General features: G+C 40.7%; 1 protein-coding gene across 6 annotated transcripts in view; it reads right to left on the bottom strand.

The window, feature by feature from the left end:
- Positions 1 to 25,348, bottom strand: part of tenm3 (teneurin transmembrane protein 3) — a 220,732-nt gene that overhangs the window by 94,450 nt on the left and 100,934 nt on the right. For all 6 annotated transcript variants that reach the window (XM_082536064.1, XM_082536065.1, XM_082536068.1 and 3 more), the window contains 5 exons: positions 12,458 to 12,631; positions 11,318 to 11,382; positions 4,810 to 4,929; positions 2,322 to 2,405; positions 1,427 to 1,551 (listed from right to left, as the gene is read on the bottom strand). In XM_082536064.1, coding sequence (XP_082392190.1) covers positions 1,427 to 1,551; positions 2,322 to 2,405; positions 4,810 to 4,929; positions 11,318 to 11,382; positions 12,458 to 12,631 — 568 coding nt within the window. The remainder of the gene's footprint in view (positions 1 to 1,426; positions 1,552 to 2,321; positions 2,406 to 4,809; positions 4,930 to 11,317; positions 11,383 to 12,457; positions 12,632 to 25,348) is intronic.

Here is a 25,348-nt window from a genome sequence, read left to right as displayed (position 1 = left end):
GGCCTGGCTTTTTATTGCAGATAAACTTAAAACTATTCTGCAATTTTGCATCATTTTAAAACAACGGGTAGACTGATGGGTAATAAGTACATGAATGATGCCGAAAACAGAGATCTGAGACGGGAAGTACAGAGAGAGAGAGAGAGAGAGAGCTGTGCATGAAGTGCAAAACAGCAGAAGTCAGAGGGAATTCATGACGAGGTTTATGTGAAGCGTAGTTTGGATCTTCTTTTGCTGCTGGTTCAGTGAATTTTGGTTGGAAAGAGACAAAACCTGCAGCATCAGAATCTCGCGCAAAAAAGCCGTAAACACAAAGCGCGGACCGGACGCATCAGAGTCAGCGAGCTGTCGGCTTTCAGCCCCGACGGCGTGTCCGTGTACGGGCCGTCGGGTGAGAAAGCCGCGAAACAGAAAGCTGATTCTGATGCATGGAGGTCCGCTCTGTGTTTACGTCTTTGTGTGGAGTCCGTTACCTGCTCTCATGATGGTTGTTGAAATAGTTTTGTGAGCTTTAACCTGAGATTCTGGCGTTTCTGGCAAAATAAGTTTATATTTAAAAGTCGATTCAGGATTTAATGAATCGATATCGCTTTATTCAAGCTACTCACCTCTCTCTCATATCATAGAGGTCCCGCCCCTGACTATAATAATGGATTGGATTTATATAGCGCTTTTCAAGGCACCCAAAGCGCTTTACAATGCCACTATTCATTCACTCTCACATTCACACACTGGTGGAGGCAGCTACGGTTGTAGCCACAGCTGCCCTGGGGCAGAATGACAGAAGCCAGGCTGCCATATCGCGCCATCGGCCCCTCTGGCCAACACCAGTAGGCGGTAGGGTAAAGTGTCTTGCCCAAGGACACAACGACCAGGAAAGAGAGCCCGGGGATCGAACCGGCGACCTTCCGGTTACAGATACGCTTCCCAACCCCCTGAGCCACGGTCGCCCCACGACTATGTCTGATTGGGACACACGACAGGGGCATGATGTGTGTCAGTTGTTGACCACACGGACTTTCAGAGACTTTTTTTTTTTTTTACTGGAACAGCTGGTTGCACTGCTGCTACCAATTTTTTTTTTTTAGTCGCACCATTGAAATATTTGGTCGCACTCTAGAGCCCTGAATGTTATTAACAATGAAAGGATGGACACAGAGGCACAGAGGATATATTAGCAGTCTCTTAAAAGTCAATGCTGACTGCCAAATGGCAAAAACTTGAACCTATGTCATCGCACGACAACGTGAAAATCACTCAGGTGTCATTTTCTATCACTGCTGTTTGAATCAATGATTAAAGCTAGACATTACTTCATTAGTACTTCAAATGGTGAAAATATCACTTCATGCACTTTTTCCACTCTCCAATATGTTGGTGCAGTAGTTCTAAAGTAGTCCTGGTAACATTTGCATTCCCGTGTTACCTGTGTATGTGAAGGTGGTAGGCCTTTGCGTCCATACACACCAACAAGAGCATCTCTCTGGACGGAAATGTTGAATTTCAGGAACTGTGGTTGGTCGATATACAGCTGGGACCTCCAAAACACACCTTGAATAAAGAAACAGAACAACATTAACGTCAGTGATTTAAATATTAACACTCCCCAACTGACTTTCAGAAATGCCGCCTTCTCAGTGTTAATTGTCTTTATAAAAACAGTGTGATTTGTTATTCATTTCCCATCGACTTCTGTTTCCTGCAACTGCGTGTGGTGTTGTAGCACAACAAGTTACTACTGCGTCTTATTCATAAATATGTGGCAAAGGAATTCATTTCAAGAAAGCCGTTTAACCTTTAAGGCTTATTACTGTGACACACTCGAAAATAATGTCAGAAGTGAAAACCAGTAAACAAAACTAGTGATTTCATTCACAGTGCTACAGATGCAGAGTTCCTCACATGTGGAATATTTATAACTCCATCCTCACAATTTAGATAATGAAAGTCTTTGGACTGTGAAGCCAGAGAACCCACGCAAAGGCCCCGGGCAGGTGGGGGTATTGAACTCAGGACCTTGTTGCTGTGTGTAACAGTGCTAATCGCCACTGTGCTGCCTTGTTTGCAAGTATAGTTATTATAATATGATTACGTTCCTCTTTGTAGTAGATTTAAGTAACACACTCCACTGAATTGTTAGAATCTCTGCCATCACTGATATAACTGATTAACAGAAACATGCAGGTGAAACACAGAAAGATTCCACTACACGACGTAACAATCCTACAAACTGGTGTGGGGTGTTGGAAATGTTACACTGAGTTTACAGAGTATTAATCACAGCAGATCCCGACACAGGTGCATTTGTGTACACAGCTCACCTGCAGGTATATCTTGTATGGCTCGTCTCCCCACATCCACCTCTCCTGTGTCTATGGTGTTGTTCTCTAGAAAAAGCATCTTACCTGCAGAAGGAAAACACATCAAACTGAATCCATGAGATGCTCTAAAAGCCACCATCATGGCTACGTAGGAAGAACACTGTCCATCATCGACATCGGAGATAATACCAGTGCTTGTTAGAGAGCTAACAGACACTGGAGACAGGTTACATTGGTTGTGGTACTTCACTACAGAAAATTCACTGCAGAAGAAATGATTATGTTTGGTCAGTTGAAAACAGTAAGTAAGTGAACATATAATAACACTCAGAGATTTCTTACAGGTTAATTAAGGTTTTCTTTTGAGTGAGTGCAAAGTCACGAAAGAAAACAAAAGCTGAACCTCAGAAAGTGTCGGCACGCTTACGTGGCTGATCCCTGTGGTTAACAGTTATATATGTAAATGGTAACTGGGCTGGTTCTTTTCTACTCTTGCAGAGCAGGTTGTATAAGCACCTTGGATGCTTTATACAACCTGCCTCATTCACTTTTGCTATGTTTTTCTGTGCTTTCTATCCAACATTCAGCCTACAGGAAACGCAACAAAGAGCAACTTGGGGTTAATATGTTGCTCAAGGATGTTTGGCACACAGACTCGAGCAGCCAGGAGTTGAACCACCACCACTGCTTTGATTAGTAGATGACATGTTCTTCCTCCTGACCTGTACCCCATACCTCACACAGAAACTCCAGTGTATGTCATGCTTTTAAGAGGGTAAAGAATAATCTGCAGGTATAACATCTGGAACAATGAAAGTGGAATTTGTAGAAAAATCTAACCAGTTAAAGTAAAAACCAGTTAACCTGGAACACCTACCACACAAACCATTAAAGAAACGACTGGGAGGGCCATAACAACAAGGACAAACGTCAATGATGCATGTTTTATAGAATCTACACCTTACTAAACGTTGACAGAATGTATTATACTGTAATGGACGGGATTATGAGTTAACTTGGCTGTTGTGTTATTAATGTTATTGTGTTCAGAACTGCCACACTGTTAAAGCAAAGACGCCCTTAAACCTGCAACAATGTGATTTACTGAATGTCCTTGAATGTGTCAGTCGTGGACTGTGACACTAACACTAACTGATACTGAGAAAAGGTTCCTTCACACAAAGGAATCATGGCACACACACCTGTTTGTGTTTCTTTAGCTGCAGTGTAGTTTGCAGAGAGTAGAGCTAGAGTGTGTTCACCAGCACTGGCTCAGGTGTGTCAGCAGAGTGTGAATATTTACCTGTGCTATGCATTAGCTGATATGACATGCTGCATATAACACAAGTGTTCAACTCAAAGACGCAAACTATTATTTCTTATGTGAGAAAGACTCCCACCCCTGACGTTTCTGTAGTTCTCCTCACTCTTCCTGTGTATAACAGCTAACACACAGGAGTGGAGATCTGCTTTCCAACACTGCCATTTAACTCATTCTTTGCCTAAATCGTTTAAACCTGTTTAACTCTTTCTTTCTTTTCTTTAACATTATCTGTGACTTGTTTTCGACTCATATCCCTGCACATATTTAAACTGTTGTAAGTTTAAAGTTTGGGAGCAAACTTTTTCCAGCAGAAAGGAAACATTTATAGTCTTTCTCTGTTTCCAAACAACGATTTCAGAGCCCTCACAGCTTTCAGTAAACATCCTCCAACAGTCGGTGTGTGCTGCTGTTATCTCGCTCATTTTAAGTTTTATTCAGCACTGCTTTGTGGTGTGAACAGAAGGGATGAGCAGCGAGAAAAAGAAAAGAACGAATTGAGAAAAAAAGGCAAGAAAAGCTGAGAAAATGAAGACATGAAACTAAAAGAGTCTGACAGGCAGACAAAGAGAGAGAATAACCACAGAACAGAAAAGCTGCACATTTAACAAAAGCGTGACTGGCAGGGTGAGGTCAGCAGCCGTGGCTTTTGTCCTACATCTCTGTTACCTGTTACACTCATTTTTCTTTTACAATACTTCTCTGGTTTCTTTGCAATGCTGTTAGTCACTGCCTTCAAAATAAGTTTTCAGACTGCATAACTTAAAAACAAAGCATGTTATTGATGTGAAAATCTGTTTGGTTTGTATCTGGTTGCTTTGAGTTGTACTGTCCATTTCCTGTCTTCTGCCTCGAGTCCAGAGGGACTCAGAGCAGGGTCACTACATCTCCATCTTCAAAAAGCCAGTTAAGGGTGTTGTTCAAGTCCAACTCAGTGTGTGTGTGTGTGTGTGTGTGTGTGCCTGCCAAGCATCAAAGTGATATCAAACATCAGACTCTGAAAAGGGCTGGAGAGAAACCCTGACCTCTGAGAGTGAGTGGCAGATTATAATATGTGGTAAACTCTGAAGGCTATCCTGGGCTCCTGCGTCCAGCTCTTTTCCACAGCTTTTATTGTTTTTAATGTCAAAAGAAAGGGAAGGAAAAATTCTTTAAGCAGGGACTCACTGTTGTCTGTAGACACTATAAATGTGTTGGGTGTTGTGTCTCTTCCTCCACCTCCATTTTCAAAGGCTCCGTATCCCTCACTCTCCTGAAGCTGCCAGTTTAGACCAAACAGGTGCATGGCTGCAAAGAGGAGCAGACGAACAGGGGGGCAAAATGTTTAGTGTTCAGCAGTAATCTATTAGACACTCAAATATGCAAGCGAACACCAGTCTAACCATTCGCTCACCTCCACACACACACATAAACAAGCATCAGGTGTGTGTTTGTGTTAAAGCATCAGACAACTTTAAACATCAAGCTCATCTCCTGCTACATCTCAGTTGAGAAATAAGTAGGATAAAAAGTGAAACGAGTATCCACCAGCTACAGAAACATCCACAACCACACAGCTCATCACAGATCTCAGCTCAAACTGTTGTTCACTCCTACAGGACAAGGAGCCTCAGAATTATGTTGAAACAAAATGAGCAAGCGTGTCACATGTTTCAGATCACAAACAAACCTGACTAACACTGAACATGCAGTTTTAAATGAAAATCAGATTTATTACCGGTAAGTGAAAAACAATGGACCTGTCTCGCCCTGTGTGAAAAAAGAATTGCCCAATAATAAGTTGTGCTGCTGGCAGCGAGAAGAGTAAGTGTTTGCGATATGGATTTCAACATCCCCGCGGAGGAATGTTGTCCATGTCGTCTTTCTATAAAATTGGAGGGTTATGAGAACAGCCTGTTTAAGGTCACGCCAGGTCATCCAGATCCTGAAGCAGCAAAGCAACAGCAGCCCATCATACTACGACCACCATATTTGACCTTTTTATGGAATGCTGTTCCTTTTGCACCACATGTAACAGGATGCAAACCTTTCAAAATGTTTAAATATTATGCCATAATTCCACAGAATAGTTTCCAAAAAGTCTTGTGGATCATGAACACGTCTGTGTGTTCCTTTAGTCAGCAGAGGTTTGTTCTTTGGAACTCTGCCAGTCTTTATCTCAACCTTGAATCATGAACAATATCTTATCTGAGGCAAGTGAGAGCCACGGTTCTTTGATGTTGGTCTGGGTTCTTTGATGTTATTCTGGGTTCTTTGAGGTTGGTCTGGGTTCTTTGATGTTATTCTGGGTTCTTTGATGTTGGTCTGGGTTCTTTGATGTTATTCTGGGTTCTTTGAGGTTGTTCAGGGTACTTTGATGTTGGTCTGGGTTCTTTGATGTTGTTCTGGGTTCTTTGATGTTATTCTGGGTTCTTTGAGGTTGGTCTGGGTTCTTTGATGTTATTCTGGGTACTTTGATGTTGGTCTGGGTTCTTTGATGTTGGTCTGGGTTCTTTGATGTTATTCTGGGTTCTTTGAGGTTGGTCTGGGTTCTTTGATGTTATTCTGGGTTCTTTGATGTTGGTCTGGGTTCTTTGATGTTATTCTGGGTTCTTTGAGGTTGTTCTGGGTACTTTGATGTTGGTCTGGGTTCTTTGATGTTGGTCTGGGTACTTTGATGTTGGTCTGGGTTCTTTGATGTTGGTCTGGGTACTTTGATGTTGGTCTGGGTTCTTTGATGTTGTTCTGGGTACTTTGATGTTGTTCTGGGTACTTTGATGTTGGTCTGGGTACTTTGATGTTGTTCTGGGTTCTTTGATGTTGGTCTGGGTACTTTGATGTTGGTCTGGGTTCTTTGATGTTGTTCTGGTACTTTGATGTTGTTCTGGGTACTTTGATGTTGGTCTGGGTTCTTTGATGTTGTTCTGGGTACTTTGATGTTATTCTGGGTACTTTGATGTTGGTCTGGGTTCTTTGATGTTATTCTGGGTACTTTGATGTTGTTCTGGGTTCTTTGATGTTGGTCTGGGTTCTTTGATGTTGTTCTGGGTTCTTTGATGTTATTCTGGGTTCTTTGATGTTGGTCTGGGTGCTTTGATGTTGGTCTGGGTTCTTTGATGTTGTTCTGGGTTCTTTGATGTTATTCTGGGTACTTTGATGTTGTTCTGGGTACTTCGATGTTGTTCTGGGTTCTTTGATGTTATTCTGGGTTCTTTGAGGTTGTTCTGGGTACTTTGATGTTGTTCTGGTACTTTGATGTTGGTCTGGGTTCTTTGATGTTGGTCTGGGTTCTTTGAGGTTGTTCTGGGTACTTTGATGTTGGTCTGGGTTCTTTGATGTTGGTCTGGGTACTTTGATGTTGTTCTGGGTTCTTTGATGTTGTTCTGGTACTTTGATGTTGGTCTGGGTTCTTTGATGTTGGTCTGGGTTCTTTGAGGTTGTTCTGGGTTCTTTGATGTTATTCTGGGTTCTTTGAGGTTGTTCTGGGTACTTTGATGTTGTTCTGGTACTTTGATGTTGGTCTGGGTTCTTTGATGTTGGTCTCGGTACTTTGAAGTTGTTCTGGGTTCTTTGATGTTGGTCTGGGTTCTTTGAGGTTGTTCTGGGTACTTTGATGTTGGTCTGGGTTCTTTGATGTTGGTCTGGGTACTTTGATGTTGTTCTGGGTTCTTTGATGTTGTTCTGGTACTTTGATGTTAGTCTGGGTTCTTTGATGTTGTTCTGGTACTTTGATGTTGGTCTGGGTTCTTTGAGGACGGGGACAAACACTTTTTCTTAGCCCTGTATTTTCATCTTTTATTTCATTGTTCCAGTTTCTGTTTGTTTCAGAGGGTTTACTCCTCCTGCGTCTTTCCCCCTCTGTTATATAATTTTATGCCTTTCCCTGTTAATGGTTATTTAGCTCCTGTTTTATTTTGGTAGTTTATTTACCCCCAGTGCCTTGCATTTATTAGCTGAAGCTATTTTTTCTCCCCTTGTGAAATATTTTGTTATTTGGATTTTGTGTTTTCTTCCTCATTTTTTAAATACAGATAGTTTTTTGTTTTATTCCATCTGTCTCAGGGTTCCTTTACCTATAACCGTTGTCTTGTTGGCCATCTCATTGTGTTGGACTTGCCAAACAATTCAAAACATCCTAGTACACAGGCAACAGTTTTTCAATTCAACAAAAGTCTGTAAAGATGACTTCTAGATTTAATTATAGACATAAAAAAGTTGTAAATTTGTTATGTATCTGAGGAAATCTGTAGTGCGGGATTAATTTGATCCAGATCAAAATACTTTTTCTATCATCAAGCCCAGAGATAATCAGATGTCTGTCTGAAAGGAAACCCACACTCAGCCAGGCACATAAACTATTTTTACAGTATCGCAGTTATCTTTTCATCTCCAATAAGTATGATGCACATGAACATGGAGTGCTATTTATAAAACACTTCACATTTTTGATTGACAGCTTTATTTTGAACAAATATAAATAAAATGAAAAACAAAATACATTTAAAAATAAAAAAGAAAGCAGAAGTTATAAAACACACAAACAAACATTAAGTTCCCATCAATAACTCTATCTACATGCTCCAAATGGAGAACGACGAATTCATCTACTCTTTTTAATGCTAGTTAATAATTTACCAATTAGTGTTCATAATCTAGACACACATAAAACACTATCACACTTGTGATACCTTGTAAAAACAGTCTTTTCCTGTGTTTTCTAAGCACTTTGACATCCACAGCTTATCTTGATGTTTGTGTTTTCTCCTAAATAGCTTGATTGGATAATTTGTTATGACACAATAATGTAAATACAACAATGTTATAACAATTGTATCATTAGCATCTTTTTCATTATTTATTTCACTTCTAGTCTCATTGCACATTCAGAGCACTTGTTTTTACAAGCCACATTTATTCAAACTTAAACAGCACTTTGTGTCTGTCAAGCTCACCAACAAACAACTTTGAGCTTCAGTATGTCCAAGGACACTTTAACTCTCACACAGGACCAGGTAAAGACTAAACCGCTAACTGGCAGATTGTTCTACCTTCTGAGCTACAGCCACCACGTCACTGCTTCAGACTACATATCACATTTAACACTTCATATATTTAGTGAGTTAGAGGATCAATAGGGGGTCCATGTCCCTCTTTCGGACACTCCCATAGGGCTTAAATCTGGGACTCGCAGCCAATTGCTCTTAGAACTGAAGAACCTTCTGGGATGAAACGCCTTCAAGAAAACTTACAGAAGTTCAGACGATTTTCTTTCCAAGCTCCTTAGGCTGAACAACACCTTCATCACAAAATACAGGTAGCTGCTTTAAAAACAGAAAGGTTAACAACTAATATAATCTGTTGATATATCCTGTGTGACAATCTTAAGCCAATTTTTTTTTCCAGAGCTATTTTTTTCTAGGATCAACATTATTGTGACACATGACATTGTTCTAATAGCAAAGCTCCACCTCTATAATGTCTCTACTGTCTGGAACTTAAAAGAATTCGTGAATATCTGATTTCTGCACTCTCACTGTAATACATATTACAGTGAGTTGTGTCAAGGACCAATTACTGATTTAACATGGCAACATTTATTGAGAGAAACCCCTGCTGTGGATCCTCCTACGACGCTCAACACACACTAATGCAGTTATTCTGCACACACATAGACAACCATCTGCCTCATTAAATTAGAGCCCTGCTGTGCTAGCCTGTTACCCACAACCCCTCATAGTGAGCCATGAGCAAAGGGTCATGGGAGAGTGCTGGCTAATCAACAGCAGCCTGAATGTGCATGTGTCGGCGTCTGTGTGAGTCATAAGGTAAGAGGATAATGGCGAGGGCAACGATCATGCGAGAGCGAAAAACCAGTAGAACAATCTTGTGGATTTAAAGGTAGATTCAATCTAAAAACTATACATTCATCCATCACATGGTGTCAGCAGCTTTCTGCTACCAAATATTTCATATTATTTAGATATTTTATATTACCTTTGTGGAACTGACAACATAATGAGAAGAGTGCAATAGAAACTTCATTGTGGAAAAGTCTGCAGCATGAAGAAGACTGACTACCCCAAAGCAGACCAGGCCTTCACTCTGAGCCCAGTTCAGCCCACCCACAGTGACAGCGGCCACGCTGTCTCACCTCTAATGTCCAGAATATTTACAGAGGAAAACATTTAACTGCTGGTCTGTTGTAGTCACAGTGCTGTACGCTCATGTGAAGCTGGTTAAAATGAGCAATCCCCTCAGGTCAGTGCTCAGAATGTATAACAACTCTATGTCAGCAGGTGTGAGCACATTTCTCAGGAAGCGTAGTAAGCTACAGTTTACTTCTGAATCTTGTCCAATTAAGTCTTTATCACCGTGTCCTCTGAAATCAAGGCTCTGTCGTTGAGCTGTCGTACATGCATGGTCAGGCCTTCTTGGCAGTTTCTTTGTTTTTTAAATCCTGTTCTGTTTGGCAGCATTTGCAATCAGAATTATGATCTGGATGCACAGTTGTGCCAAAAACATTTTGCTTTTCCAAGATTTTATGAATCTAGAGGCTCCTCTTTTTCTTTTATCTGTTTATTGATTGATTTCTATCAGTGTTCTTCCAGTCACTACATTATATGTATAATATAATGTCATATAATAAGACAATGTAATAATATATTGGCTTCCCTTCATTGGCTCCCTGTTAAATCCAGAATTCAAAATCCTGCTCCTCACATACAAGGTCTTAAATAATCAGGCCCCATCTTATCTTAATGACCTTGTAGTACCATATCACCCTATTAGAGCACTTCGCTCTCGCTCTGCAGGCCTACTTGTTGTTCCTAGAGTATTTAAAAGTAGAATGGGAGGCAGAGCCTTCAGTTTTCAGGCCCCTCTTCTGTGGAACCAGCTTCCAGTTTGGATTCAGGAGACAGACACTATCTCTACTTTCAAGATTAGGCTTAAAACTTTCCTTTTTTCTAAAGCATATAGTTAGGGCTGGACCAGGTGACCCTGAATCCTCCCTTAGTTGTGCTGCAATAGACATAGGCTGCCGGGGATTCCCATGATGCACTGGGTGTTTCTTCTTCACTCACTATGTGTTAAAGGACCTCTCTGCATTGAATCATATCTGTTATTAATCTCTGTCTCTCTTCCACAGCATGTCTTTATCCTGTCTTCCTTCTCTCACCCCAACCGGTCGCAGCAGATGGCCCCGCCCCTCCCTGAGCCTGGTTCTGCCGGAGGTTTCTTCCTGTTTAAAGGGAGTTTTTCCTTCCCACTGTTGCCAAAGTGCTTGCTCATAGGGGGTCATATGATTGTTGGGTTTTCTTCTGCATGTATTATTGTAGGGTCTACCTGACAATATAAAGCATCTTGAGGTGACTGTTGTTGTGATTTGGCGCTATATGAATATAATTTAATTGAAAATTGACAATGGCTAAGCTGACAGGAAGAATAGAAAAAGGGAAGTTAGGAGAAAATATAATAAAAGGATAGCACACAAATAGAAATGCACAATGTAATGTACCAATGCTGCATCTCTAATAAAAACCAAACAGAAGGAAAAAGAACATATAGCACCTGGGACGCAGAAATATGAAAATGCACAGAAATATAAATCACCAATCTTCTTGTTGTGTGTGTGTGTGTGTGTGTGTGTGTGTGTGTGTGTGTGTGTGTGTGTGTGTGTGTGTGTGTGTTAGCTTACCGATGCAGTAACAGAGCATGACAGACAGCAGTACAGACAGACCTACTGCACTGAGGGCTGTACACCTGAGAAAAAAGGAAACAAAGGAAACAAAGGTTGTAACACGTGTCACAGTTTTCTGGAGTAATTTTGGAAGCACTCATTTATTTTAATTACCAATCCCACCATCTTATTGGGGATTGTATTTATTTTTGCAAACAAACGTTAGCTCCAGCTTGAAGCCTTGTGTGACCACTCCCAAAATACCTCATGCTACTTCCTAACATTGGTCATTTTATCTGCATCATTGGACACTGCCGATAAAATATATCTGCATCTCTGTGTCTGTGGAAGATAACATCTGATCAGAGTTTCGCCCTGCACCGAGTGTTTCTGGTTTGTGTGGAACTTGCAAAAGGAGAGTTAAAGGATATAAAATAGTTACCAAGGCATTACAATAAGCCACAAATCTGTGGTAGGCAAACAAATAGCAGAGTCAGCTGTTCTCTAGATTCTACTTTAAAGTCTCAACACATGAAAGCATTCATGAATGCTCTGCTCAGCATATCTTGTCACTCCTGTTGTAGTTGTTTCAATCGTTTACCTCGAACCTGAGAGCTCCACACTCGTGCTGATGGTTTTATAGATCCACTTTCTTTGATTCTACTTAAATAAACATCTACTCTACTGAAGCAAAGCATAAAAAGATAAATTTGATGCTTATCAAGTACAAAAAAATATCTATGAACTCTCTTTCTGTGAATAAAATGACTGTCATGCACTTTACACAGTTTCATATTTTGCATTTATTTCTCGACACAAATATACTGATTTAATTTATCAAGTGACCCAAAAACTGATCAAATGTGATCTCTATGAGGACAAAAGAGAAATCACTTCAGTTGTGTGGATCTGGGAGAACCGCCTCTCTCTGTGCTCTCTGGGAAAGTTCTTGAAAGAGACAGGATGCAAAGTGTGCTGTGTGTTTTTCCCACTCATCTGAAGAACATACCCCGGTAGCCAAATTGGCCCAGGAGTGGTCTAACTCGAGCTTGTTTGCCAGCATCTCCCCAAACTCCTGAAACTCTGAGTAAAGTCAAAGCGTGTGCTTGCAGGTACTCTTTCTTACTGATGGACAATAAGGTGAAAAATTCATTTTACCTCCATGAGCAGTACTTGGAGGATTTCTTGAACTTGAAGGCTGAGCGGGATAGAGTATTCCTAGGTAACGGCCTGGTAGGAGGGGAGTACACTGAGCCTGTTGCCATAGTGTAGCCAGGAGTAGCTGTGGAGAAGAGGGGGGTAGTGCCTGTGCCTGTTTTAAAGAGGAAGTGCCTACAGTGAGAGAGAAAAGGGAGGAACACATTAGTTACAGTTACATATACTGAAATTCTTTACATACACAGGAAATGAACTGCTGTGTTACAGTGTTGCCACTTGGTGACAGCGCCAAATGACTGTGTGAAAATAAGTCTCATTACACACCACAATCAAGTGGCTGAGCTGTCGAACTACAGCAAAGCTTGTTTTCAGTACTGTGTCTCAGACCTTTATACAGATTTCATGAACACAGTGTCACAACCTTCCAAGACAACTTTAGAGTCATGAAACTTACACAAATAATCTGGAAACCCTGTGAGACCCAGCCCATCAAAGAACTGAGATGTTTAATAACCCTTATAACAAAATCCACTTTGTTTTGCTATATCATGTTGTGTATGATATGTTTTTATTAGATATTTTTTGTATCACATTTGATACATTGGGTGTTTTTGGCAACTTTTTGTTAACAACAATGTTAATTTTAGACAAAAAAAAGAGTTTTGTCGATAGCACTTTGAAATTATGGCAAGTATTGATCATGTTGATGAGATAGAGGTCATTAAAGGGTTAAACTCAATTTGCTGTCCAACAAGTGCAGGCAAAATAAAGGCGTGTTTCCTCAGGGTCAACACAAACCTTTAAAAACACACACAAACAAACGTCAATTAAGCAACCTCACAAACACACACACTGCCCAAGACGTCTAGCTGTAAAATAGCCTCTCACTGGCTGTAAGCAGCAACCAGTGGTTAATACCAGTTTGGTAAAAGTGACTGTGTAGGAATGACAAATAATCAAAACTAAGGTTGAAACATTGCCACACAGTCTTGGGTGTAGTACTGTATATGTCCTAAACAGCAGTTCAGCATTCTAACAGCTTGTGGGAGAAAGCGGTTCATTCTGCAGGTTCAGTCTGTAGTAGGGCTGGGCGATATGGCCTAAAATCAATATCACGATAAATTGAGCAGTTAACCTCGATAACGATAAATGGACGATAACCACCCCAAGTGCCAAAGAAACAAACGTTTTTGTTTTCTTCATTTGATGGGGCTGTGGCAGGCAGCATAGTTCCTCCAGTTATTTTGATAATATTATTCCCCCTAGACCTATTCATTGCAATTATATTATTACCACTTTAAAGGACTGTAAAATGTCACTGAAAATAAATGAAGACAATAGTAGTAAGTACTTTTAGTGGTTAAGATTTATTAACTGAACAAAATAAAAAGTGTAGGATACAATATGTAACCATGCTCTCTAAAAAATGTGTATCCCTTGTAAACAAAATAGTTTAATAATAAATATGTTTCACATTGGCTATTCACAAAGTAAACAATGATTGTGCAAATGTAATGCCGTCATGGACAAAGGCCTATCTCTGCTAAGGCCTTGAGGTACTAGAACTTGTAAACAAATAATGTCACAAACACAAATGTCAATTGAACACAGAAAAAACGATAATAAATACTAAGCACTGCCATGTGACTCGTGAAAACTATAAACTCTTAAACAAAAACATTAAATAGTGCTGTTTGCAAAAAACTTCAATAGAACACTGATAGTTAAAATTAGGCAGGGCTTGAACAGGGCACTTCAAAAAGGGGCAGCAGCAGACTTGGTATCCTGAGCGGTTCAATCAAACTACTGTTGTAGATGTTGTTAGATTATAATATTATTTTATGCCATGTTATACCCCTAATTAAAGATTGTGAATTATTATGTAGTTTTAGTTTGCATTATTCTCCTGAATTAGAAGAAGCTGATAACTATTACATTAGTTAAACTGATTTGCATTACATTAAACTGCTGACTTGTTGTGAATGAATGATATTGTTTTATGATGCATTATACTGCTGAGTTATAAGAAATACTGTTCGCAGAAAGTTATTGTCTAATTTGTCTGAGTAGAAGAGAACAGAGTGTGCTGGAGTTTTCTGCCCCATTTCAGCAGGAGCAGATAAACAGGGAGCCAAGGTCGTAGCTTAGGCGCTGTGTGAGAGAAAGCATGTGAATGTTTAGGCTTTGTATGATAAGGTGGAGGCACCAGAGGCTATAAAAGTTTGAGCAATGCTCCACCATTTTGAGATTTTGAGGCTGTCTGCATCAGTGTCCATCTCCCACGTGTGTGATCATTAAATCATCGTTTGACTCAACCCGACCGGACCAGTGTTGTTATTGTGGTTTTTCTCTTGTCTCCATCCCCAATATTTTGAACCTTAACAATGTTTACCTGAGTAGTGTTTACTCCAGGTTCTTGCTAAGAAACACAAGCATATTGACCATGTCAGGTTTCAGGCAGGATCTTTAATTTACAAAGTTAAAAAGGGTTGGCACAGTAATAAAACATTTTAAAAATCATGTATTTTGCTACATTTCACAGCACAACATGATCAACACTGGCTCACAATAAGTCTTCTGTAAAAACCTTCTGGATACACTGCTGCTCAGCAGTCTTAAGTATTTTATGCCTATATAAACATTATTCAAACATTAATACTTTCAATTTTGAATATGACGCACAGAATTAAAGTCACTTTAAAACACACCAGATGTCACCACCCAAATATATTAAGATGTACACACTTACCGATTGCCAGGTGCAGCCTGTGCCCAAAACATTGCACCCGTGTCCATTTATTGAGCTTGACAGCTTTCACAATATTTGGGCCGTTGTCAGTTGTTATAGCAACAAGGTCCTCTTCACTGATGTCCCATGCAGACAGCATCGCTCTCAACCCCTGTCCAACCATCTCCCCCGTGTGATCAGATGGAAAATAGGCCGTCTCGAGCACTCTGGTACGCAGCTCCCATTTGTTGTCGATGTAATGAACTGTGAGACTAATATACGGCTCCATTGTACGGCTGGACCAGAGATCGGATGTGGCTGCAACGTGCTTAACGTATCTCAATTCAGCAGCAACCTTTTCCCTCTCTGTGCTGTACATGCTGGGAATGATAGTTTTTGAAAAATATTTTCGTGATGGGAGTTCGTATTGTCAATTATTTTCATGAAGTGTCTGAACCCGTTGCGTTCCACTGTAGCAATAGGAGCCATGTCTTTTGCTATGTGGTAGCCTATAGCATTTGTGATTTCTTGCCATCTTTTTGAAGTTCGCTCATATAGTTGAGTACTAGCAAATGCTTCGGTTATTGACCGCTGCCTGGTGGAGGAAGACGTTTTTGCTGGTCCTACTCTCTTCTCGCTTTGAGCTTTTTTTATGTCTTCGAATTGAATCACATGGTTGTGCTGCAGGTGGTGGAAGAGGTTGGTTGTGTTACCTTGACTTGACGCAACAGTCTTTTTGCAGAGTTTACATTTAACAATTTTTTGATCAATATCATCCTTGTTGAATCCAAAATGTTCCCAAACGATTGATGATGCATTTTTTTTGTTAACAAGCGTCTCCTCTTCCTCCTCCACCAGCTCTACCTCCGTCGCTGCTGCTTCAACATTTAAATCGTCCTCCATTTGTTCACCCGTGTCTCGTCTTTTTACAGGTAGTAGAGTCATGTGACTCCACCCCGTCAAGTCTGTAACGTAACACAGCGTCTTAAAGGGACATGAACATCGCCAACCTGCACAAGCCTTTTCTTTTTTTTAAATACCGAATTTACCGACATGGGCAAAATGACGTCGATGAGAGTCATAAATTTCGGTAACGATAACTTTTTGATATATCGCCCAGCCCTAGTCTGTAGGTTCAGTCTGCAGGTTCAGTCTGCAGGTTCAGTCTGTAGGTTCAGTCTGCAGGTTCAGTCTCTAGGTTCAGTCTGCAGGTTCAGTCTGTAGGTTCAGTCTGCAGGTTCAGTCTGTAGGTTCAGTCTGTAGGTTCAGTCTGCAGGTTCAGTCTGCAGGTTCAGTCTCTAGGTTCAGTCTGCAGGTTCAGTCTGCAGGTTCAGTCTGTAGGTTCAGTCTGCAGGTTCAGTCTGCAGGTTCAGTCTCTAGGTTCAGTCTGCAGGTTCAGTCTGCAGGTTCAGTCTGTAGGTTCAGTCTGCAGGTTCAGTCTGTAGGTTCAGTCTGTAGGTTCAGCCTCTGTTAACGTGGAACCGTTTGCCTGATGGCATCAGTTAAGAACATTTATGGATACGGTGTGAGGGGTCCTTTATTATGTTTAGTGGCCTATTCCTGCAGAATCTCTGGAAGAGGTCTTGGACAGAGGAAAGGAAACTCTCGGCTGCTCCAACTAGTCTCTGCAGTCATGTTTTGTCTGACATACTGCAGCTAGAATACCACGCTGACACACATTATGACAACCACACCACTTAAAAAAATTCTGAGGATGCTGGTGAGGAGAGGGACTTGTTTCAAACTCCTTTCTTTGCTTTTTGGATCACTGAGATTTTCTGATGCTAGTTCAGACCTTGCAAGATCTCCACACCTAGGAACCTGACATCTTCCTCTCCCTCTACTGATTGGCCGCTGATGGTGAAGGGGGGAGCATGCTTGATCCACACCTTGTGAAAGTCGATGATCACCTTTTATGTTTCGGCTACATTTAGCACCCGATGGTTCTCCCTACACCAGCCCTCAAGGTGTTCAACTTTTTTTCAATGCAATGATTCATCATTTCCACGAATCAGTCCCACCACTGTGGTATCATATTCGAACTTAATGATTAGGTTACCCTCATATCTAGATACACAGTTGTATGTTAGCAGCATAAACAACAGTGGGCTGAGAACACAGCCTTGAGAAGATCCAGTGCTCAGTGTAATAGGCTTGGAGTTGTTTTTCCCAACATGGAGAGACTGAGGTCTCTCAGTCAGAAAGACCAGGATCCAGAGACATACGGTGGTGTTCAGGCCAAGTAAGGAGAGTTTCTCTATTAGTCTCTGTGAAATCATGAGCTAAACCCAATGTACAGGAGTCTGGCGAAGGTATCTTTCAGGTCCAGATGGGTGATGACCGAGTGTAATGTGGTGGACATTTTTTCCCAGTTTAGGTTTCTTTAGTTATTTGTCATCCCTCATTGCCTGTTTTGCCACTACGCCACTTTGTTAATAAACATCACTAGCATTGGTTCTGTGACTGTTTTTGCTGGGGGGTCCGAGGAGCCCGTCCGGCCATCATCCTCGCCTGCAGCGCCACCCTCGCCTGCAGCATCAGCATCATTCACCCTCGCCTGCAGCAGCAGCATCCTCCGCTTCGCCTGCAGCACCCTCATCCTCCGCTTCGCCTGCAGCAGCCTCCGCTTCAGCTTCTGCCTCGCCTGGTGCTGCGGGGCCACGCCGCCTTCAGGTCCCCAACTGCCGCCTCACCATCGTCGGTCATCTGCCAGGCCGCATGTTGGGCATCATCGCCACTGTGGACGACCTCCTGAACGCTGCCGCTGCCTTCCGCGCGGCCGGCCTCCAGACTTGTGTCGCCGTCACCACTGCCTTCCGCATGGCCAGCCTCCGGAGATGAACTGTTCTGGACTGCTGTGCCGCCGTCCTCCGGGTCGGCCTCCCGAACTGTTTTGGATCTGCTCTCTGTGCTTCGGGGGGTTTCCTTTGGTTGTTTTTGGACTCCTGTGTGTTCTCCTGCCTGTTGCTGGTTCGTCTGTGTTCCACGGTGTCTTTTTCCTTATCTGCGTCTCTCTGCCTCTCACACTGTTTGGTATCATCTCAGGTTTGTTATTTAGTTTTCCCAGTTTAGGTTTCTTTAGTTATTTGCCATCCCTCATTGCCTGTTTTGCCACTACGCCACTTTGTAAATAAACATCACTAGCATTATCATCTACTGCCTGCATTTTGGGTCCTTTCTCCCTCCAACACCACATGGCTCGCCTTGGCAGACGTGACAGTTTCGTTACTGGCCTGCTATGCCTCAGAAGTGGTTTGTAAGCAGACACCAGCATAATGAAAAGTTGATCAGAGCAGCCGAGGTGTGTGTGTGTGTGTGTGTGTGTGTGTGTGTGTGTGTGTGTGTGTGTGGGGGGGGGGGGGTAGTCTTGCATGCCTCTGGGTGGTTTGTATACACAAAGTGCAACATGCTCCCTCCTCTGGTTTTAAAATCCACACATTGCTTGAACTTAGGGAGCACAGCCTTTAAACTGGTGTGGTTAAAATCTCCTGCAATCACTATGAAGCTATCCAGGTGTTTAGTGTAGCCCTCCAATTGTCTCAGTAGGAGTAGCCTTAGCATTAGCGTCGGAAGCTACGTAAACAACTACAATAACCGTGGTAAATACTCTTGACAGATAAAATGGCCAACATTTTACAATAAGAAACTCTGCCATGTGAGAACAGTGTTAGGTAGCTAATGTGGTACACCAGGTTATATTTCTATGATGCAGAGACCCCATCTTGGCTCTTACCACTGTTAGCGCCTCTGACTGTTTTGAACAGATGCGGCTACTAACTAAAGATGGCTAGCTAGGATACAGTCTTTCATCCAAATATTGTCACTTCTGGCTCAGAAAAGCAAACATGGCAGTAACCAAAACATTAATGTTAAAGCTTTAAAATTGCGATTCAATAACCAATGGATGACATCCAGTGATTAAATGAGTTTTTCACGCAGGCTGTACACTTCCAAACTCTGTACTCTCCCAAATCTAACATCAAGCCCTCATTTAGTTTATGACCCATCATTCATCTACATCTACAGCTAATTGTAGTTAAACATAAAATGCAATCACAGGGTTAACAATATTTGTTTGGGATACTTGACATATTTAGGATGTTAACGACATCTTTGAGAGTTTTGTAATATCTATTAAGTCAATAAGAAGTGTCCAAAGTGTTCATGCAGACAAATATTCTGGCCACATCATAGCCAGGTTATTCTTGAGGGAAGTTAGTTTGAATTGCTTATCCATCTTAGTGTCACAGGTGTTTCTATAACAGCTGACATACAGGTAGACAAATGAGTGGGCACAGTCTGGACAGACTGCCAGTCCTTTAAACTTTAGTAACGTGAACGGAAAAGGAGAAAAAGGCAGCTGAGGGGCCAGTTAGTTTATGGCCAGGTATTTTTGAAAAAGATACTGAAGTGGAATATGTAGCTGCAACAAGTGGTGCTCCCACCTGCAACGTGCGGTTCGTCAGTATTACCTGAAAGATAATCACCTGAAAAACAAAGCTAATTAAAGCTGCTACCACAGGCTACATTTCTTGAGTCCTCAGACAGAAACTGTTGAGAATGAAGATGAAAAAGTTGTCAGAGAGCTCATCTTGTTCTTGACACTAGCAAGATAAACAGGTTATTAGCCCTCTACAACAGTCAACCAAAGGACAATGGGTCATATACAGATGACTTTCTAGAGGTTCATTAAAAGAAAAAATCCGTCTTTGGAAAATTTCAGAGTAAATTTGAAATTTCTATTTAGCACATAGAATCCATGTAGGCCTACAGTAATTATCAAGGTCACAATGTTCAATTAATGACAGGACCTCAGCTAATGATCATCTGTAATTCTAATTAGACTGTTCTCTAATAGGGCTGTGTGATTAACAATTAGAACCAATTATAAGAAGGGCTCTTCAATTAATACGTGCCTGTGGGCAATATGTGAAGAGAGAGACAGAGAGAGGAAAAGAAGGCAAAAGTGAGAAACCAGCAGATGAATCATGGACTGATTTTGTGTAAAGTAGTGTTTTAGTGTGTAATCAAAGGCATGAGAGATGCTCAATCACTCGACCAAACAATGGCCCAAAACAATAAGGAAGGATTTGTAATTACATTCATTACATTACACTAAGTTCATGCCAGGAGTTTGTTACCCAGAAATGATGACTGTATTATATTTTGGTACATTAACTCATCAATTTAAAAAAGTACAAACATCTACATCAACATAACAAACCACCACATAAATCGAGGAGATGAATTAGTGCGGTTGCTGATTTTGTTCAGATCTTAGAGAGGAGACAAACTGAGACGATGACGATGAACTCTTAGATCCAATGTTCCAAAGACACAGGGAAGAACAACTTCCACAGGTACTCTTAAACCCAATCACATCCATGCACACCTTATCATCCTCTCTCTCTCTCTCTGTGACCTCACTGCAACATGAGTTAAAACATAGTTGAAACTTTAAAATCACTTTGTTACATTTTCTTCTTTTTTGTCTTGTACTTTTAAGTGATTTATTATTAATTCCATCACATATGAAAATGCTTTCCTTTATGTCTCATTCGGCTAATTAATTCAGTTCAATTAAATTCTATGTATACAACAACAAATCACAACAACAGTCGCCTCCAGGCGCTTTATATTGTAAGGTAGACCCTACAATAATAAAAAGAAAAAAGAGAAAACCCCAACAATCACATCAAATCCTATGACCAAGCACTTTGGCGACAATGGGAAGGAAAAACTCCCTTCTAACAGGAAGAAACTTCCAGCACTGCCAGGCTCAGGCATCTGCTGTTACCGCTGAGAGAATGAAGACAAGACAAAGACATGCTGTGGAAGAGAGCCAGAGATTATAATGAGTAATAATTAAACGCAGAGAGGTTTATAAACACATGAGTGAAAAAGGTGACCAAAGAAGAAACACCCAGTGCATCATGAGAATCCCCCAGTAGCCTACAGCTATTGCAGCATAACTAAGGGAGGATTCAGGGTCACCTGGTCCAGCCCTAACTATATGCTTTAGCAAAAAGGAAAGTTTGAAGCCTAATCTTGAAAGTAGAGATAGTGTCTGTCTCCTGAATCCAAACTGGAAGCTGGTTCCACAGAAGAGGGGCCTGAAAACTGAAGGCTCTGCCTCCCATTCTACTTTTAAATACTCTAGGAACAACAAGTAGGCCTGCAGAGCGAGAGCGAAGTGCTCTAATAGGGTGATATGGTACTACAAGCTATTATTCAAGACCTTGAGTAGCCCTGAATTTTCATTATTTCAAAAAAAGAAGAAAAAAACTGTCCTTAATCAAGCACTTGAGTCCAAGTAGTTTTGGGAGTTGGTTTTTAATAAAGTTTACTTACTTAAAGCCCCACCTTGTTAAACTTAGCTGACCACATTTTTTTGGAATGCTGAGCTCAATTTCACAAGCCACAGCCGGGCCTGATCAATACCAGAAATGTTGAATCAATAAATTTCTTACATATAACCTGAATGACAAAGAGGAGTAAGCTGTAAGATCACAGAAAGCAACAATTTATAGAAACTAAAGAACAGAGAACAAAGTCACTGTCAGTCTGGAACTTCAACAGATCCTGGTGAGAGTCATTATCCACAAATGAAGGTAAACTTGGAAGAGTAGTGAACCTTTCTTTTAGTAGCCAGTCTCTTAAAATTATTCCAAGCGCAATAAAAAAAGAGAGTGGGGCAGTGAAAACCACTGCTGACAAAAAACAACACAAATGCTCGTCTCACATGAGCCAAAGATTGATCCCCCGAATATTTAGAAACATATACTACAGACTGGTGTGAATAAAGTTAAACTCCTGGCAAAGAAACACGGCATATCATAAAAAGAACATCATGCCAACAGTCAAACATGGCAGTGGTAGCTTTAGAGTCATGGCTTTGCTGCCTCAGGACCTGGATGACGTGGAACCATGAACTCTGCTCTCTACCACAAAATTCTTAAGAACAATGTTTGTGTCCTGAAGCTCAAGTTCACTTGGTTTAGATATGAATGACTCAAAGAAACTGAAATGATGGTTTTGGAGTGACCTAATCAAAGTCCTACCAGATCAGACTGACATGCTTTGATATGACCTTAAACATATATATTATTCATAGTCAAAAAACTCCAGTGTGGCTCAATAATTATTCTTCCAAACTCGTTGCCAAACACATGATTGCAGTTCTAAGCACAACTGATAATTAGGTTCAGGTGGTATATATGTTTTTACATACTGCCAGGCAGCTTTTTCCCCTTAATAAGTGAAAACATGATTTAAAAAATGCATTTTGTATTTACACACTGTTTGCTGCTACACACTGTTTGCTGCTACAACTACACATGTTTCTTTTCCAAATATTTATTTATAAGTGACTTATGTATGTATGTATGTATATATATGTATATATTGTACTATTCTTAGTTAGTGTATTGTCTGTCTTGTCTTAATGTTGGTTTAAAATGGAGCACTGTAACAAAAAATAATTTCCCCCAGGGATCAATAAAGTATTCTGATTCTGATTCTGATTCTGATTACTTAGACAAAGACCTAAGATAAACTAAGTTGTTTGATGATCTGAAACATTAAAGTGGAACAAATATCCAAAAGAAATGAAGAAATCTGATTTTTTTTTTTTAGGACAGACCAATTGTTGAATATGAACTTAAGGATTTGGGTTTCTGAATAAAGACATATTATTGGAACTTCACAAAAAACATGGAAAGTGAAGTAAATAGCAGAATAAAGCGTGTGCATGTGTGCAGCACAAATCGATTACAGCAGAAAGAGACAGACACGGATAATCAAGTGTGAAATGATTGCAAGCGGTGCTCTTAGCTGAAAGTAGCCCGCTGTCAGCCCTAACTAATCTTGTAACAATATCACTTCATATGCACTATTTTCAACCTGTTTTACATTAAGACACTTAACAATCATCTGGTCTTGATTACAATGGAACTGACACAAAGAGGATTAGAACCATGTTGATGCTTGTTTAACAAAAATGTAGTCAAGTGTAAATGTTGTATCTGCTATAACAACACATTTCTACTCACAATATCTACTCACACACATCGCCATGGTGACATAATATTTTTAATTTACGTGCATTTCGTCATTTAACTTTGGTTTCATTCTGTGCCTCATGTGTGTCTGGTACAGGACCACCTCACGGAGTTATTTCAGAAGAAAACAACAATGTAACCATGCCAGTAAATAACTTTGTAACACAGTAAACTGGCAAAAAGAAACTTTAACATATAATATGTATCTTGAAAAAGTGTTCATGTTCACCAAGCATAAATTAGGATTTACTTTAGCTTTAAACTAAGAATCACATTTATTAGAAAATGGTAACACTTGGTTCGACACCTGTCTTGTGTGTCATTAACATAAGCCCCCTGCACAAAGCAGGACCCAGTTGTGTCCTCATCAGTGGGGGGAATACCTCAATGCTTCAAAGTGGTGTGTGTTTGTCAAAGACAGCATGACGACCTCTAAATGCAAACCAACCAATGCGAACCACTAGGTGTCCATAATACAGCCCTCACTTATTCTGCACCTACAGTTTTGATCACTGTCACCCACATTATCGACTGCAGTTACAAACTACAATCATGAATTTGGTCTAAAATGAAATAATATGTAACAATAATATGTCATGTTAACAATTGCTTAGTAATAATGATTGGTTGAATTTCCTTATTGAACAAACTTCCTTAAATAAAAGAAATTCTGTCCCTTAAAAACATTTAAGCACAGCATATTATTATTATTATTATTGAGTTGATTTAAGTATACAGTTGGCTTTATTGCTCCTGGTTTTATTGCAACGAGATGACACAAGGTCAATGTTTTTCATTATTAAGTCTTCTAGTCTGTGATGCAGCATCACACTGCTGCTTAGAGTCCCTGCAGGCAGCACCTGATCATTCTTGGAGCTCCAGCATGAGTTAATTGAGTTTTTTATTCTTTTGGACACGATTGGGAATTCTTGTGTCCTACCACAATGGATTTATGGTGCACTGCTCCCTCTACAGTCCCTTGTCTGGATGCCATGCCTCCCCCTCCTGGCTTGGGTGATGTGATTTGTTGCAGGGCATGGATGCGTAAGGCCTTTCTCTGCTTGCCCACATGTTGCAAACCTCAGGTCATCCCTGTGACCGTGATGCCCAGTCCTTGTGCCTGGCTCTCTGGGGCAAGGTGGGCACCTCTTGCTCTGTCTTGGGGTGGTGGGGATGTCGACCTGTGCTGTTGAGGGTTTGCCCTGTTTGTCAGAACCGATGTCCTCCACAGGCTTCAGGTCTCTATGCTGTCCGCAGGCTTGAGTGATGCTAGCTGTCCTGCTTCTTGGATGCTTCTACAATCTAGGTGGGAGCAACATGTGCTGTCTGGCCTCTGCTGAGCCTGAACAAGAACGCTGAACACTGATGGAGATGTTCCTGCATGTTTCTGGCTCAGCACATTACCCCACTAATATCAACTATCAACGTTCAGTGTTGATTGTGGCAGTGTGCGGTTTCTGAGCTCACAGGTTCATTCTGTGTTTCGATCGTTGTTACTTGAATGTTTTATCTGTGGGATTTATTGTGTTACATTTTGCCCTCTTTGACACACAACATAACAGACCAGAAAAAAGAGGACTGGCAAAGATCACATACACATGTGTATGTTGGTCATCCTTGTCATGAGGGCCACAAAAATAAAGAAGAAAGAAAATAAAAAAGAATATGCCATTGTTTAAAATTTCACAAAATGATCAAGACAAATAGTTGATATTTTATTTTGGAGTGTTAATCTAATCTGAAATGACATCGTGACCTAACAAAAATCTGGGAGGCACAAATGTTTAATTCTCTTTTTATTGTCTTCAGAGAAACTGAAAGTCGTTTTTGAATATGTTTTTCCTAAATATCTGTATTTTCTCTCGTCTCAGCTGAGGCCACCATTTCAAAGTCGTCCACTTAATGGGTTTGTGCAATGTGCAGCACAGTGGGGAACTGTATTCATTTGATGCTTATAGACTGGAGCAAGCAAAGAACTGCTGTCTTTCATCACTATGTACTTGTTACAATCTTTCATCTGGATTATTCATTTTTTTAAGAAGTCAAGCCTCCAGATGACAAATATAGTACAGAAACACAGCACACTGCTATAGTCTTTGAGCA

Source organism: Aulonocara stuartgranti, assembly GCF_965226115.1.
Source record: "Aulonocara stuartgranti genome assembly, chromosome: 6".
Taxonomy (NCBI): domain Eukaryota; kingdom Metazoa; phylum Chordata; class Actinopteri; order Cichliformes; family Cichlidae; genus Aulonocara; species Aulonocara stuartgranti.
The sequence above is the reverse complement of the archived record's forward strand: the minus strand, read 5'-3'. Positions and strand labels throughout refer to the sequence as shown.